Here is a 14,322-nt window from a genome sequence, read left to right as displayed (position 1 = left end):
AATAGGCTTTCCAATTTGCCAACATCTACAGCCACCAAAGCCTCTCCAGTTACTAAAGTCTCTCCTAGCAGATCAGAGAATACCAAAAATCCATGGTGCAAACTATTTTACAAACTTAAGGAGACAAAATGCATTTGATTATTTTGATTCACCAATGGTGAGAAGCGATGGAGTTGCCAACTCTGTATATAAAACTTTTGACAATTTGTGGAAAAATAAGGAAAATGATGATGGTGGTTGGTTGTTCCCAGCATCTCTGGATGAATGATAAAGGAAAATAATGGGCTCTATGATAAAATTAACCAACTTCTAGCATCTCAGAATTCAGTGAAGGACAACAATAAACTCAATGATAAAATTGTCCAGCTCCAGATGCTCATAAACAGTCTAAAGGTTTCTAAGTGTACCCTAAAAGGGAATATTCTCTCCAGCAGCCACAGAGCTCAAGTTGTGGAAAATCAAACTGAAGCCCCTCATCCTAAGTTTTGCTAACATACAGTGAAAATTCAAGTCCCTGACTTGGAGGGTATCAGTGATTAAAGTCATTAATTGGTGAAGAATGGGATTGTGTAACTTAGATATGTTAGAGGACCCTATTGAAACTGAGAACTTTGAACCCTCAGATTCTCAAGGGTTTATCTCACTTGAAGAAATACTCTTTCTGAAAGAAAACATAATCAGCAGGTGTGATCCCATTCCCATCCACTGATATATTGTGCTTTCTGCCTTTGACTGAGGAAATTAATCCTTCATTGTCTACTAAACCATCAGTGATTTTCTCTGAAGGAAATGTCAAGCAAGACAATACTGATGTCCTTCAAGGACCAACAGTAGTTGCCTCTAGACCTATAACCATACTTAAGGCTAAGCAGGCTTCTAGAGGGGAGATATAAAGTGTAGTCCGTGAGGAGGTGTGTTACAGTTAAAAGCTTAATGAGTTTGCTCATTCATTCAAGCAGCAGTCTAGAGAATGGACTTTAAGGATGTGGGATAATGATGAAAGAAACATAAATGTGGATCAGACTGAGTTTATTGATATGAGCCCATAGAGTGAAGAATCTAGGTTTAATATAGAAGCTCACAGTTTAAAAGAAATGGGTCAAAATGTATTTAAATGGTTGTCTAAAGCCTTTGTCAAAAGATGGCTTACTGAAAAGGAGTTGGAGATACCTGATTTCCCTTGACTTAGTGTTGATGATGAGATTTTAAGGCTCAGGGAATTGCAATGCTGGAGTGAGTACACTCTGTAAAATCTAATCCTCTCCAATAGGGCCAAGGGCATGCCCTTCATTAATCCTATAAAACACAAAATGGTGAGAGAGGCACCAGCACATCTGAAGAGCTTTGTTGTCTCCCCTTTCCTTGTGCTAGACCTTAGGGTTGGAGATGCTGCTGTGCAGTTGAATGAATTAAGTGCAATGGGTTTAATTGAGCCCCCAAAGTAGCAGAGACTAGGTGGCAGCACTGAATCACAAAAGGCAAGGCAGTTCTAGTTATTGTAGTGGACAGTGTGAACAAAGCAATGTCTATAATGGCCTAACCTATCATGGTTAGCACAGGCACAGCAAATTTAATGGTGGCATGACTCATATGCACCTTTGGTACTAGATAATCAATCATGGTGTTTCCAGGCATGAGCATGTTTCCATGCTGTATTTTGGTTTGATATGTATAAGCAGAAAAATTTTCAAACAAATGGAAGAAAGCCTATACTGGATTGTGGCAGAAGGGAATCTTAGCCTGTGGGCCAGGTTCCAGGCGTGAGCTAATTTGCAAACCAGAACACCTTGAATAAAAGGAGGGCTAGATTCTCCTGAGAATGGGCCTTGACAAACTAAGAGTTTTATTGTTAGCCTTTCTCCAGTGCTTCCCAGAGGGACCCATGACCTTTTACAAAGGTAAATGTACACTGGTAGAAAGGAAACAATCATATTTCCCGGGGTCTATTGGACACTGGTTCTGACTTGATGCTGATTCTTGGAGACCCCAAGAAACATTGTGGCCCTCCAGTTAAAGCAGGGGCTTATGGAGGTTAGGTGATTCATGGAGTTTTAGCTCACAGCTGACTCATAGTAGATTGAGTGGGTCCCCAAACTCATCCTATGGTTATTTCCCCAGTTCTAGAATGTATAATTGATATAGATGCATTTAGAAGTTGGTAGAATTCTCACATTGATTGCCTGAGCTGTGGAGTGAGGGCTTTTATGGTTGGAAAGGCTACATGGACACCTTTAGAGTTGCTGCTGCCAGGGAAAATAGTGAATCAAAAACAGTATAGTATTCCTGGAGGAACTGCAGAAATTAGTGCCACTATGAAGGACTTGAAAGATGCAAGGATGACGGTGTCCACCACATCTCCCTTTAACTCTACTACCTGGCTAGTGCAGACGACAGATGGATTGTGGAGAATGACAGATGACTATCAAAAGCTCAATCAAGTAGTGACTCTGATTGCAGCTGCTGTACCAGATGTGGTGTCCTTACTTGAGCAGATTAACATATCTCCTGGTGCCTGGTATGCAGCTATTGATTTAGCAAAAGCCTTTTTATTGGTACCTGTCCATAAGGACTGCCAGAAGCAATTTGTTTTCAGTTGGCAAGGCCAGCAGTCTACCTTCACACTGTTACTTCAAGGATATATTAACTCTATCCCTGTGTCATAGCTTAGTTCAAAGGGATCTTGATCATCTGTTCTTCCATAAAATATCACATTAATGCACTATATTAATGACATTTTACTAATTGGGTCAAGTGAGCAGGAACAAACACTTTGGTAACTTGTTGGTAACACATATGTGCATCAGAGGATGGCAAATAAATCTAGCCAAATTTCAAGAACCTTCTACCTCAGTGGAATTTTTAAGAGTCCAGTAATGTGGACATGCAGAGATATTCCTTCTAATGTGAAGGATAAGTTATTGCCCCTGGCCCCTACCACCACCGAAAAAGAAGCACATTTAGTGGGTCTATTTGGATTCTGGGGACAGCACATTCTCCACTTGGGTGTGTAAGTCCAGCCACATACCAAATTACTCAGAAAGCTGCTAGCTTTGAGTGGGTCCCAGGAACAACAGAAGGCTCTACTACTTGACTCATATGATCCAGCAGATCCAATGGTACTTGAAGTGGCAATGGCAGCTAGGGATGCTGTTTAGAGCCTTTGGAAGGCCATTTGGTGAATCACAGAAGAGACTTTTGGGATTTTAGAGAAGGACTCCATCATCATCTGTAGACCACTATTCCCACTTTGAGAGACAGCTCTTGGTCTGGTATAGGTCTTAGTGGAAACTGATTGTATGACAATGAGCCTCCAAGTTACCAAACAACCTGAGCTGCTCATCATGAGCTGGGTGTTTTCTGACCCACCAAGTCACAAAATAGAATGGGCACAGCAGCAGTCCATTAGCAAACGGAATTGTTTTATCTATGGTCAGGTCCAAGCATATCTTGAAGGCATAAACAAGTTACTTGAAGTTGCCCAAATGCCTATGGTTTCTACTCCCAATTACAATGTCGTCTGCTGTGAAGCATGCATCTTATAGCTTCTTGGGGTATTCCCTGTGACCTTTTGACTGAAGAAGAGAAGACGGGGATGGGTTTACTTATGGTTCTGCATATTAATCAGTCTCCACCCAAAAGTGGAAAGCTACAGAATTACAACTCCTTTCTGGAAAAACCCTGAAAGACACCAGTACATGGATATCTTCACAGTGGGCAGACCTTCAGGTAATTTACATGGTCATACATTTTCTTTGGGAGGAGAAATGGTCAGATGTGAGATTGTCCGCTAATTCATGGACTATAACCACTGGATTTGCTGGATAGTCAGGGACTTTGAAAGAGCATTATTGGAAAATTGGTGAGAAATACATCTAGGTAAGAAGTATGTGGATAGATCTGATCTCTCCAAATGGGCAAAGGATGGGAAGATTTTTATGTCCCATATAAATGCTCATCAAAAGGTACTTCAGCAAAAGAGGAGTTCAGTAATCATATAGATAGGGTGACCTGTTCTGTGAACAATCAACCTCCTTTCCCAGCTATCCCTACCATTGCTCAAACCAATGGGCTCATGAGCAAAGTGGCAATGGTAGCAGAGATTGAGCCATGGGCTCAACAAAATGTACTGCTACCACCAAGGTTGATATGGCTACACCTGCTGCTGAGTGCCAGATCTACTAACATCAGAGGCTATTGGTGAATTTTTTTTTTTTTGAGACAAGGTTTCTCTGTGTAGCTTTGTGCGTTTTCCTGGAACTCACTTGGTAGCCCAGGCTGGCCTCGAACTCACAGAGATCCGCCTGGCTCTGCCTCCCAAGTGCTGGGATTAAAGGCGTGCACCACCACCACCCGGCTATTGGTGAAATTATTAAGGCCACTCCACATAGTTAAAAGGGAGGTTTATTTTGTGGTGTAACTTACAAGTGAAGGGATAGTTTACAGGGTCTGGGCAAGGTGTAGCACAGTCTGGTGGTGTTCTCTGGAGAACTCTGCTCAGTCTACCACCAGCGTCCAGGGTCCAGGAACCAAGAGAACCTGTGTATCCAGATCTTGGGTTTTCAGTATCCTCTCTCAGCCCCACCTTGTAGGTGTGACCATTATCGAAGCCTCAATGGGGGTTGGAACTTCCAGGTCAAAGCTGAAATGGCTACCCACTACATCAGGCCAACATTGAGCCCCAGATATGGCACCATTTCTCCTAATGACTAGCCAGTGATATGGTGACAAGTTGATTACATTGGACCACTTCATCCATGGAAATGACAACACTTTGTCCTTACTGGAGTAGATACTTAGTCTGGGTATGGGTTTGCCTTTCTTGCATATACTGCTTATGCCAGAACCACCATCTGTGGACTTACAGAATGCTTTATACACCATCATGGTATTCCATACACTACTGCTTCTGACCAGGGAACTCACTTCACAGACAGAAAAGTGATTAAGTGTCCCCATGATTTACAGAATCCACTGGTCTTACCGTGTTGCCCATCCTCCTGAAGGAGCTGCCATGATATAAAAGATGTAGTGGCCTTTTTGAGACACAGTGATACAGTTACAATGCTGATTAGGTGGCAGCAGCCTGGAGGGATGGGATAGGGTTCTCCAGAAGGTGGTATATTTTTTGAATCAGCATCTAAGATATGGTACAATTTCTCCACAGCCAGGATCCACTGGTCAAGGAGTGGAAAGGGGAATAGTTCCACTCATGATCACTCCCAAAGACCCACTACCAAGTTTTTACTTCCTGTTTCTGTGACCTTAAGCTCTGCTGACCTAGAAGTTTTGGTTCCAGAGGGAGGCAGTACTCCTGCCAGGAGATATAACAGACATCCATTGAACTGGAAGCTCACATGTTCCCCTAACCACTTTGGGCTTCTGATGCCCACAAACCAACAGGCCAAGAAAGGAATAGCAGAGTTGGGGTGTATGATTGATCCATATTACCAAGATGAAATTGCATTTCTTATCCACAATTGATGTAAGAAAGATTATGACTAGGTTAGAGGAAATTTTTTAGGGCATCTCTTTGTGTTCTCATATCCTTTGATTAAAGTCATTGAGAAATTACAACAGCCTAATCCAGAGTGGCAATGTTACAGATCTTTCAGGATTGAAGGTATGGGTCATTCCTTCAAGAAAAGAACCAAGACCAGCTGAAGTGCTTGCTGAGGGTGGAAGAAATACAGAATGGGTAGTAGAAGAAGGTAGTTATAAATACCAGCTGTTCACATGACCAACTGCAAAAAGATTATAATTGACATGAGTGTTTCTTTTATATTTAGTTGAGAGTATGTTTTGCACAGATATTTATGTTTTCTATCCTTGAATCTTTATCATACAATATAACACCAATTAAGAGAGTATCAATGGTTATCATATTTAAGTTTGAGATACTAAAAGAATGTCCCTCACAGGGCATTGCCACCTATTCTAGAATTTATAGTGTGTTTGTGTTTTATATGAGGGATACTTATATCCTGTTTGACATAATTATGACCTGTTTATTGGTTTCATTTGGAAATTAAGCATGACATCAGAAGATATGACTGTGTGTAAAGTTGACAAGGGGTGGAACTGTGATGGCTATTCTTGGTTGTCAATTTGACTACATCTGGAATTAATTAAAACCCAAATAGCTAGATATACCTGTGAGAGATTTTTTTTTCCTAACTAAATCATTTGAAGTAGGAAAAAACACTTTTAATCTGGGTCTTTTGAGGTAGGAAGATCTAGTTGTAATCTTCTCCTAAAAATCTATATAAAGGAAACAGGAGAAGGAAGCTTGCTCTTTTTGCCTGCTTGTGCTCTTTCTACCATATATGTAAGAGAAAGAGCTAGAGTTTAATGAATCTCAGGGCAAAATTATTCATCTCAAAATAAATGATATTCTCTAGATGCTAGAACAGCTGTTGAACAAAACACATTCTCTGGCAAGTGAGAAGAGTGACAACCTGACAACCTGCAGATGTCAAGTAAAAAGAAAATTAATACACAATAATATACAATATATATTAATATAAATTAATAATTAATAATTAATAAAATAAATTAATATACAATATATATACATATACGTGAATGAGTGCATATGTTATATATAATAAATGAACACACACACAGTCATATAAATGTACATATATGTCTATGGGAGTAGGCCTAGGACTTCTAGTATCTGGGCAGACCAGAAAGCAATGACAGATGACAGTTGATGTTTAGCTGCTTGATCTCTCTCTCTCTCTCTCTCTCTCTCTCTCTCTCTCTCTCTCTCTCTCTCCTTCTCTCCTCCCTTCTTTCCCTCCTCTCCCCCTTCTCTTTTTACTCAATTTGAGACCCAAGCCAATGGATGGACTAGTACTACACACATTCATCTAAAACCCATATTCTTTCTGCATATTCAGTTCCCCTAGAGAATTCTGACCAATACACAGGCCATAGTAGCCGAGAAGGCTTGATACAGTCCATGGGGGCAGGGAAGGCCATGATACAGGCCAAGGTAGCTGGGAAGGCCATGATACAGGCCAAGGTAGCTAGGAAGGCATGATAGTGGCTGTGGTGGCTGGGAAGTTTTGATACAGGCCACAGAGGCAGGAGTATGGGACTAAGACTCCTCATGTCTGGGAAGACCAGTAAGCAATGAAAGATGAGAGCTGATGCTTAGCTGCTTGATGTGTCTCTGTCTGTCTGACTCTCTCTGTGTCTGTCTATCTCTGTCTGCCTCTGTCCCTCTCCCTCCCCTTCCTTCCTCCCTCCCTCCCTCCCTTCCTCCCCCTCCCTCCCTCCCTCCCTCCCTCCCTCCCTCCCTTCCTTCCTTCCTTCCTTCTTTCCTTCCTTCCTTACTTCCTTCCTTCCTTCCTTCCTTCCCTCTCTCCCTCTTCCCCGCTTCTCCACTTTATTCAATTTGAGACCCAAACCAATGGACAGAATAGTACTGCACACATTCATCTAAACCCCAGCACTGTGTCTCCTTGGTGATTCCAGTCAATTTCATCATGAACATTGACCATCACAGAGTTAATTTCTGATATTTTTGTAACTATTCAATTGTAATGGTTAACTGTATCCTTGTTGTTCTAATACAAAACAAATAACTCCATGTGCTCTGTGGGGAACTTTTAAATCAGAGGGCCCTAAGGTATTTTGCAATAAGAAGGCTGAAGCGTCTTTTCTGTCACAGAGATTCGACAGACAATGCATAGTTAACCCAGGATTTTATTCAACATCAGAAAGTACTGTCCTGGCAGGGATTCGCCTAGCTGCTGAGTGTAGCTCTCTCATTTTTTTCTTAAATGTATTTCTCAGTGCTGAGAATCCCTCTGAAATCCATTGTCTACTCAAATCTACTAAATGAGGGGTTGAGGGACTTTAAAATTACACATATTTTCAGCCCTTCTGAGAATCTTATTCATACTATAAAACATTGTTCTGGGTGCAGTAGAGAGGCTTAATTACACACTAAAGATAAAAAAGATAAAGAGAAGAGACCTGTAGGTGGGGTGGAAATGATTATCCATAAGTATACAGAGTGTGAGCTCGCTTGGCACTTATGCAACTAATTGCCCACACCCGGCTGGCATCTGCATGAATGGTTTCTTGAAAGCCTAAGTGCCTGTGAGATCTGTTGGCATAAACAAAAGAAACAGATGTTTCAACTTTGATAGCAAGCAAACTCAGAAAGAAAACTATACATTTAAGACAGGAGAAGCAAGGGAGGAAATGAGGAGGAGGCCCATGTTTCTGAAGCTCCAGAATTGAAAGTGCTACTGTTAGAGTGCAAATTTAAAAGTGAAAAATACAAGCTCTTTTTTTTTTTTTTAAGGACGAGACTTTCAGAATCTACATTATATGTAAATATGCATGACAGCATGAAGTAACTTCTCATCAAGCTTTTCCTAATAAACTTAGAAGTGTATCTATTTGGAGGGAACTGCAAATTTAGAAAGTCATACTCTTGTTTTCCTACTACTTCATACCTTCCTGAGCAATTTATGTTGAACACTTCTGCACCAAAACCAAAGTCAAATAGGGCAAGCATTTGTGTGGTGTATTACCAAGTCACCTTGAACTATCTTTGGCCTCAATGAAGCCCGTGTCGTACAACTCCAGCATCATTAGTACATAGAGGCGAACCTTGTAAGATGCATGACAGTGTAGACTACCACAACCAGTGCCCATTATTCAAAATGAAGAGCAGTTTTATAAACCAGCCACAAGAGTGGCAAACCATAATTCCCTGCCAACAACTATTATACTCGGTATCATAACCAATAATATAGAGGTAACACAATTTAAAATGAACAGAGGAGCTGTATAGATATTTACCTGAATAAGATAAACAAATAATCACTAAGCAAATTGACAGTGCTCAGCATCATTACTCACCAGAGAAAGGAAATCCAAAGACTTACTAATTTTTCTCACAAGTATGATTATAATAAAAGGCCAAATAATAAATACTGCCAAGAATACAAAGGAATCCAGAATACCCATGCAAAAATACAGTAAAAACTTCAAATTGTCTACTCAGAATAGAGCAATCTTCATAGTAATGGAGTCTTTAAGTAAAAAATTATTTTAAAGCAAATGTTACTTAGAAAAGGTCCTATTAAACATGTACTTGGATTTAGATTTTGTAGTGTTTAATGACTTATCTAGTCAATCATTTAACATATTGATTAGCATAATCTCAAATTCCTTCTACTTCCCTTATTCTCCCATAAGCTTTAGTTAGTCCTCATTTTCTTAATGTCTTGAACAGACTAAGATTAATGAAGATGTTAGAGTTACCTTTATGGCCTCAATATAGAACTGCTGACATTCTCTTCATCTTGGATTTTTTTCTTCTCTCTGTCTCTCTCTGCCTCTGTCTCTGTCTCTCTCTGTCTATCTCTGTCTGTCTCTCTCTCTCTCCCTCCCTCCCTCTCTCTGTGCACCCACATGTGTCCACGTGCATGCATGTGTATAATTGTGCAAGCACATATGTGCTCATGAATGTAGAAGCCAGAGTCAGTATCACATGTCTTCCTCACTTGCTTTCTACTTCACTTTTTGAGACAAGTCTTCCACTGAACCTTGAGTTCACCGATTTGGACAGACTGACAGGCCAGGAGCCCCTGAGATGTTTCCTGTGTATCTATCCCCGACACTGAGATTACAGCTGTAGACAGCCGTGCCTAGGTTTTTATGCAGATGCTGGGGATCCAAGGTCAGGTCTGCAGTCTGTATTTTACCGGCTAAGCCCTGTCTTCATTGTGATCTCTGTTGACTATACTTTTTTTTTTCTATTTCTTTTTTTTTAAAATTTTTATTTTGCAATGCAATTAAGTTCTACAAACAGGCACAGATTCCTTTGTTCTCCCCCCTCCTGCCCCCCTCACCTTCCCCCCAGCCCGCCCCCCATTCCAATCTTTTCCAGGGCAAAGCCTTCCTCACAGACTGAGATCAACCTGGTGGACTCAGTCCAGGTAGGTCCAGTCCCCTCCTCCCAGGCCGAGCCAAGGGACCCTGCATAGGCCCCAGGTTTCAAACAGCCGACTCATGCAATGAGCACAGGACCCAGTGCCACTGCCTGGATGCCTCCCAAACAGATCAGGCCAATCAACTGTCTCACCCACTCAGAGGGCCTGATCCAGTTGGTGACCTCTCAGCCATTGGTTCATATTTCATGTGTTTCCGTTTGTTTGGCTATTTGTCTCTGTGCTTTATCCAATCTTGGTCTCAACAATTCTCTCTCATATAAACCCTCCTCATTCTCGCTAATTGGACTCCCAGAGATCCACCTGGGGCCTAGTCATGGATCTCTACATCCAGATCCCTCAGTGGTTGGATGAGGTTTCTAGCACGACAATTAGGGTGTTTGGCCATCCCATCACCAGAGTAGGTCAGTTCGGACTGTCTCTCGACCATTGCCAGCAGTCTGTTGTGGGGGTATCTTTGTGGATTTCTGTGGGCCTCTCTAGTACTTTGTTTCTTCCTATTCTCATGTGGTCTTCATTTACCATGGTCTCCTATTCCTTGTTCTCCCTCTCTGTTGTTGATCCAGCTGGGATCTCCCACTCACCCAAGCTCTCTTTCCCTCAACCCTCGCCCTTCACTACCCCCACTCATGTCCAGGCTGTTCATGTAGATCTCATTCCATTTCTCTGTCATTGGGCGATCCCTGTTGTTGACTATACTTTTTAAGATCTATCTGCTTTGATTTTTGTTTTTCTTTGTCCAGCCCCCTTTCTCTCTCTTACTAATAGTAATTATTCTTTGACTTTGATCTTCAGTGCTCTATAGTTCTCTCCTTACATTGTCTGAGTGTTGAATCTGCTTGTTGGTTCTATCTTAATACCTATGCTTCTTCAATATTTATGCTTTAAATTCTCTCTCTTTTCTATTCTACCTGGACCGAACCCTGAGGCTCACTCATGCTGGACAAGCAGTCTACCACTGTTCTTCCCCTTCATCCCCCAAAATATTTTTAATTCATCCCAATAGATATTTAAGATTATATACTCCATGGTTATTTCAGTGTATCTAAAAGCAAACACACATTTAACCAGTGTTTTTTTCCTCCATATATTAGAAGTTATTCTGAATATAGAAAGTACCATAATAAACAAATGAGAAATTTTACTTGCTGATGATATGTTTATGTTTCATTAAGGATAGATAGACAGGTATCCAAATAAATTCTGAAGAGCATTTCAGGTCATGTGAAAGATTGTTATGCTTCTACTAATCTCTAGAGTTATGTTATAGGCTTGTACAAATTCTAGTAATAATATCCATGCTGATCTGTTTAACTTAATCTCTCTATCCTAAATTAATCTTCCTAAAGTCTAAGGTATAAAACAATTTACCTGTTTTATGTTTTATTTCGTATCTCTCTAATGTCAGAGGATCCAGTACAATTCTGCGTCTTCACCTAAAATACCCTTTCTCCTTTGGCCATATCCCTTATATTATCACCAAGGTCAATGCCCACTGATCCACAGCCTCTACACTAGCTGACTTGAGTCACTAACTTTTGGAAAGCTATGCATACCTTTGCTCAGAATACTTACTGTTTGGGGTATGTTGATATTTTGAAATGATGCTAACTTTGCCAATAAAAAGATAATCCCTCATCAAGACAAACAAAATAAAAGGTTATTAGTCGTGGTAGTAGTCTAATGTAGATGTTCTTAATTGGAGATAATTTTACCGCACACAATGTTTCATCATCTGGGTTCCATTTTCCTTATGAATCTATCAACCCCTGGAACCCCAAAGTCACTGACACCTGCCAGACAGATGAAAACAGGAGAAGGAAAGGGTGGCCTTCTGTGTAGTTAGGGTTTAGGCCTAGAAATGGAACACACCACTTCTGTTCACATTCCAGTGGGTAGGCCCTTTTCAGATTGCATGCCCAACTGCAAAGGAATCTGGAAAAAACTGGCCAACTGTGAGCCCAGACAGCAGAGGAGTTAGGCGTATATAAACTTAGCAGCCTTCCCCACTCTGGCCTGCCTAATACTCATGAAACATAATTCACTTATTCGTCAATATCAGACCAGATTCTCCTCTTTCTGAAAACACTTTATAAATACTCCAAATTGGAGTAAGAATTCCTTTTCCCCAAATCACAGCACATACTGTCTTTGTAATGTGTTTTCTATCTGTCACTTGCTATACTACAAGTGTAATTTTCTTTTTTTAGTGCTGCTTCTCTTGTCATTACCAGTAAAACTGAAGGCCCTTGATGAAGAACTATAGCATATGATTTGGAGTGGTTCATTTATTTATCCAGTACGTGTTTGTTGAATGACTGTTAACCTGTAAGACAGTAGCTGGTATTATGGTGAACAGAGAAAATAATAAGAAACTTCACTGGATCTATGTTGTTATTTGCAATGCCATAAACAGATTCTATAAGCCCTTTAAGACAGTGGAACGATGGATTTACTGCAATAGAGTCAAATGATCAACCATGCCATGAGATGTAATATTACTCCAAGGAGAATAGTATATATATGAATGGGAGTGTCAAAGATGGCTTTCTGAATTGAAGGAGCCGTGGATTATAAGTCAGAGACTTTCCTACCATTAAAACAGATTCAGACAAACTGTAATCATTAATGAAAATATTCTACATCATATTGCCCTCAGCAACTGAGTCACATTTTAAAAATAACATTCTTGACCAGGAATTGTGGTGCATACCTTTAATCCCAGCACTCTGGAGGCAGAAGCAGGCAGCTCTCTCTGTGAGTTCAAGGCCAGTTTGATCTACAGAGGGAGTTCTGGGAAAGCTAGGGGTACACAGAGAAACCCCATCTTAAAGAACCAACATATAAAAAAAGTAAAAAAATAAATTAACATTCTTTGGGGCTGGAGAGATGGATCGGTGCTTATGAACACTGACTGCTCTTTCAGATGATGCTGGTTCAATTCCCAGCACACACGCACTGGCTCACAACCATCTGTAACTCCAGTTCCAGGCATCTGATACTCTCTTCTGCCTCTGCAGACACCAAACATCCACTTGGTGCACAGACATGCATGCAGGCAAAACATCCACATACATAAAAACATAGCAAAATAAAATAAAACATAGTAAAAAATAATGAAACTTGAAAAGTAATATTTAAAATGAATACTCTTTGAAGAGGTCAGTGATGTTCTACGTATTTAAAACTTGCTATTGCTCAGCTTGCACATCACAGAGAGAGAAAAGGAGTTTAAAATGAATGAAGAAAGAAAAAGTAGAATGCAATTGCTTGCTGTCGGAAAAATTTTGGCCAAATCTATAGGAGACCATATTGTTTAAAATAAATTAACCTTAAAATAGCATATTGATTTTTTATGGGTATACTGCAAAATGAACGTGATAGACAATCAAGGAACAAAATATCCATTGGACAGGGCATTTAGTCTTCCACAGCTAAGGACCATAAAGCTGAGGCTCTTTTCTGTTTCCCATCTGAAAAGACTCAGGAAGGAGCCTAAACAATGCAAGTAAAAGCAGCTCTTTCGCTCACTCCTTTCTCACCCGCCTCCCAACTACTCCAAGATCTGCTTTTGCCACAACTTCATAAGTATTTCAATTACTTGTTCCCTGAACGGTCCTGCAGAGAGGCTCTGCCCCCAGCCCCCTTTTGATAGATGAAGATATTGAGGTTAAGTGATTTTCTCAGGGTTACAAAGAGACCTCACAGCAATGGGGAATGAGAAGCACTAGTTCAACCTTCTCGGGGGATGAATAGATTGAGTTTCAGAGCAGCTTTGCTATTGTGTTGCAAAGGAGCCACTCAAATGCCTGGCTGAATGTCTAAGTCCTAGAAATGAAAGGGAGGCCGCAAGGAGAGCATTTTCTTTCTCATTAATGACACAAGCAATTGTCTAAAGTTGGGGACGGGGGCGGGGGGAAGGCTCTGTAGAAAAAGAGTCTTTTTTTAAAAGTACAAACAGCAGGACACTCAATTTGGGACCCTCTGTCAAGGAGACTGTTGTCATCTGTCTCCTTACAGACAGTGCTGCTGAGGAAGCTGGACTCCAGATTGGAGACGTGGTGCTGTCTGTCAATGGCACTGAGGTCACCAGTGTTGAGCATGCAGAAGCTGTGCACCTTGCAAAGAAAGGTAAGCGGGCCAGTTACAGACTCCAGAGTTCACAGAAAATGCTGTGAGCTCAATACACAGGAAGTTCGAATGTGAGAAGGTGGCAGATGTGGAGGGATGCCTTTACTGCGCTGTGATCAGCATGGTGTTTTATCCTGGTAATTAAACCTCATTTCTAAGTCATACACACTTTGTATTGATCATCACCCATAAAATATTTTGTCAGAAGACACAA

General features: G+C 40.8%; 1 protein-coding gene across 1 annotated transcript in view; it reads left to right on the top strand.

The window, feature by feature from the left end:
• The window catches only part of LOC131923625 (uncharacterized), a 110,478-nt gene that overhangs the window by 32,977 nt on the left and 63,179 nt on the right, over window positions 1–14,322 (top strand). The window contains exon 6 of the mRNA XM_059278746.1: window positions 13,998–14,108. Coding sequence (XP_059134729.1) covers window positions 13,998–14,108 — 111 coding nt within the window. The remainder of the gene's footprint in view (window positions 1–13,997; window positions 14,109–14,322) is intronic.

Source organism: Peromyscus eremicus, chromosome 13 (genome assembly GCF_949786415.1).
Source record: "Peromyscus eremicus chromosome 13, PerEre_H2_v1, whole genome shotgun sequence".
NCBI lineage: Eukaryota > Metazoa > Chordata > Mammalia > Rodentia > Cricetidae > Peromyscus > Peromyscus eremicus.
Note: the sequence above shows the minus strand (reverse complement) of the source record. Positions and strands in the feature narration are given on the sequence as shown.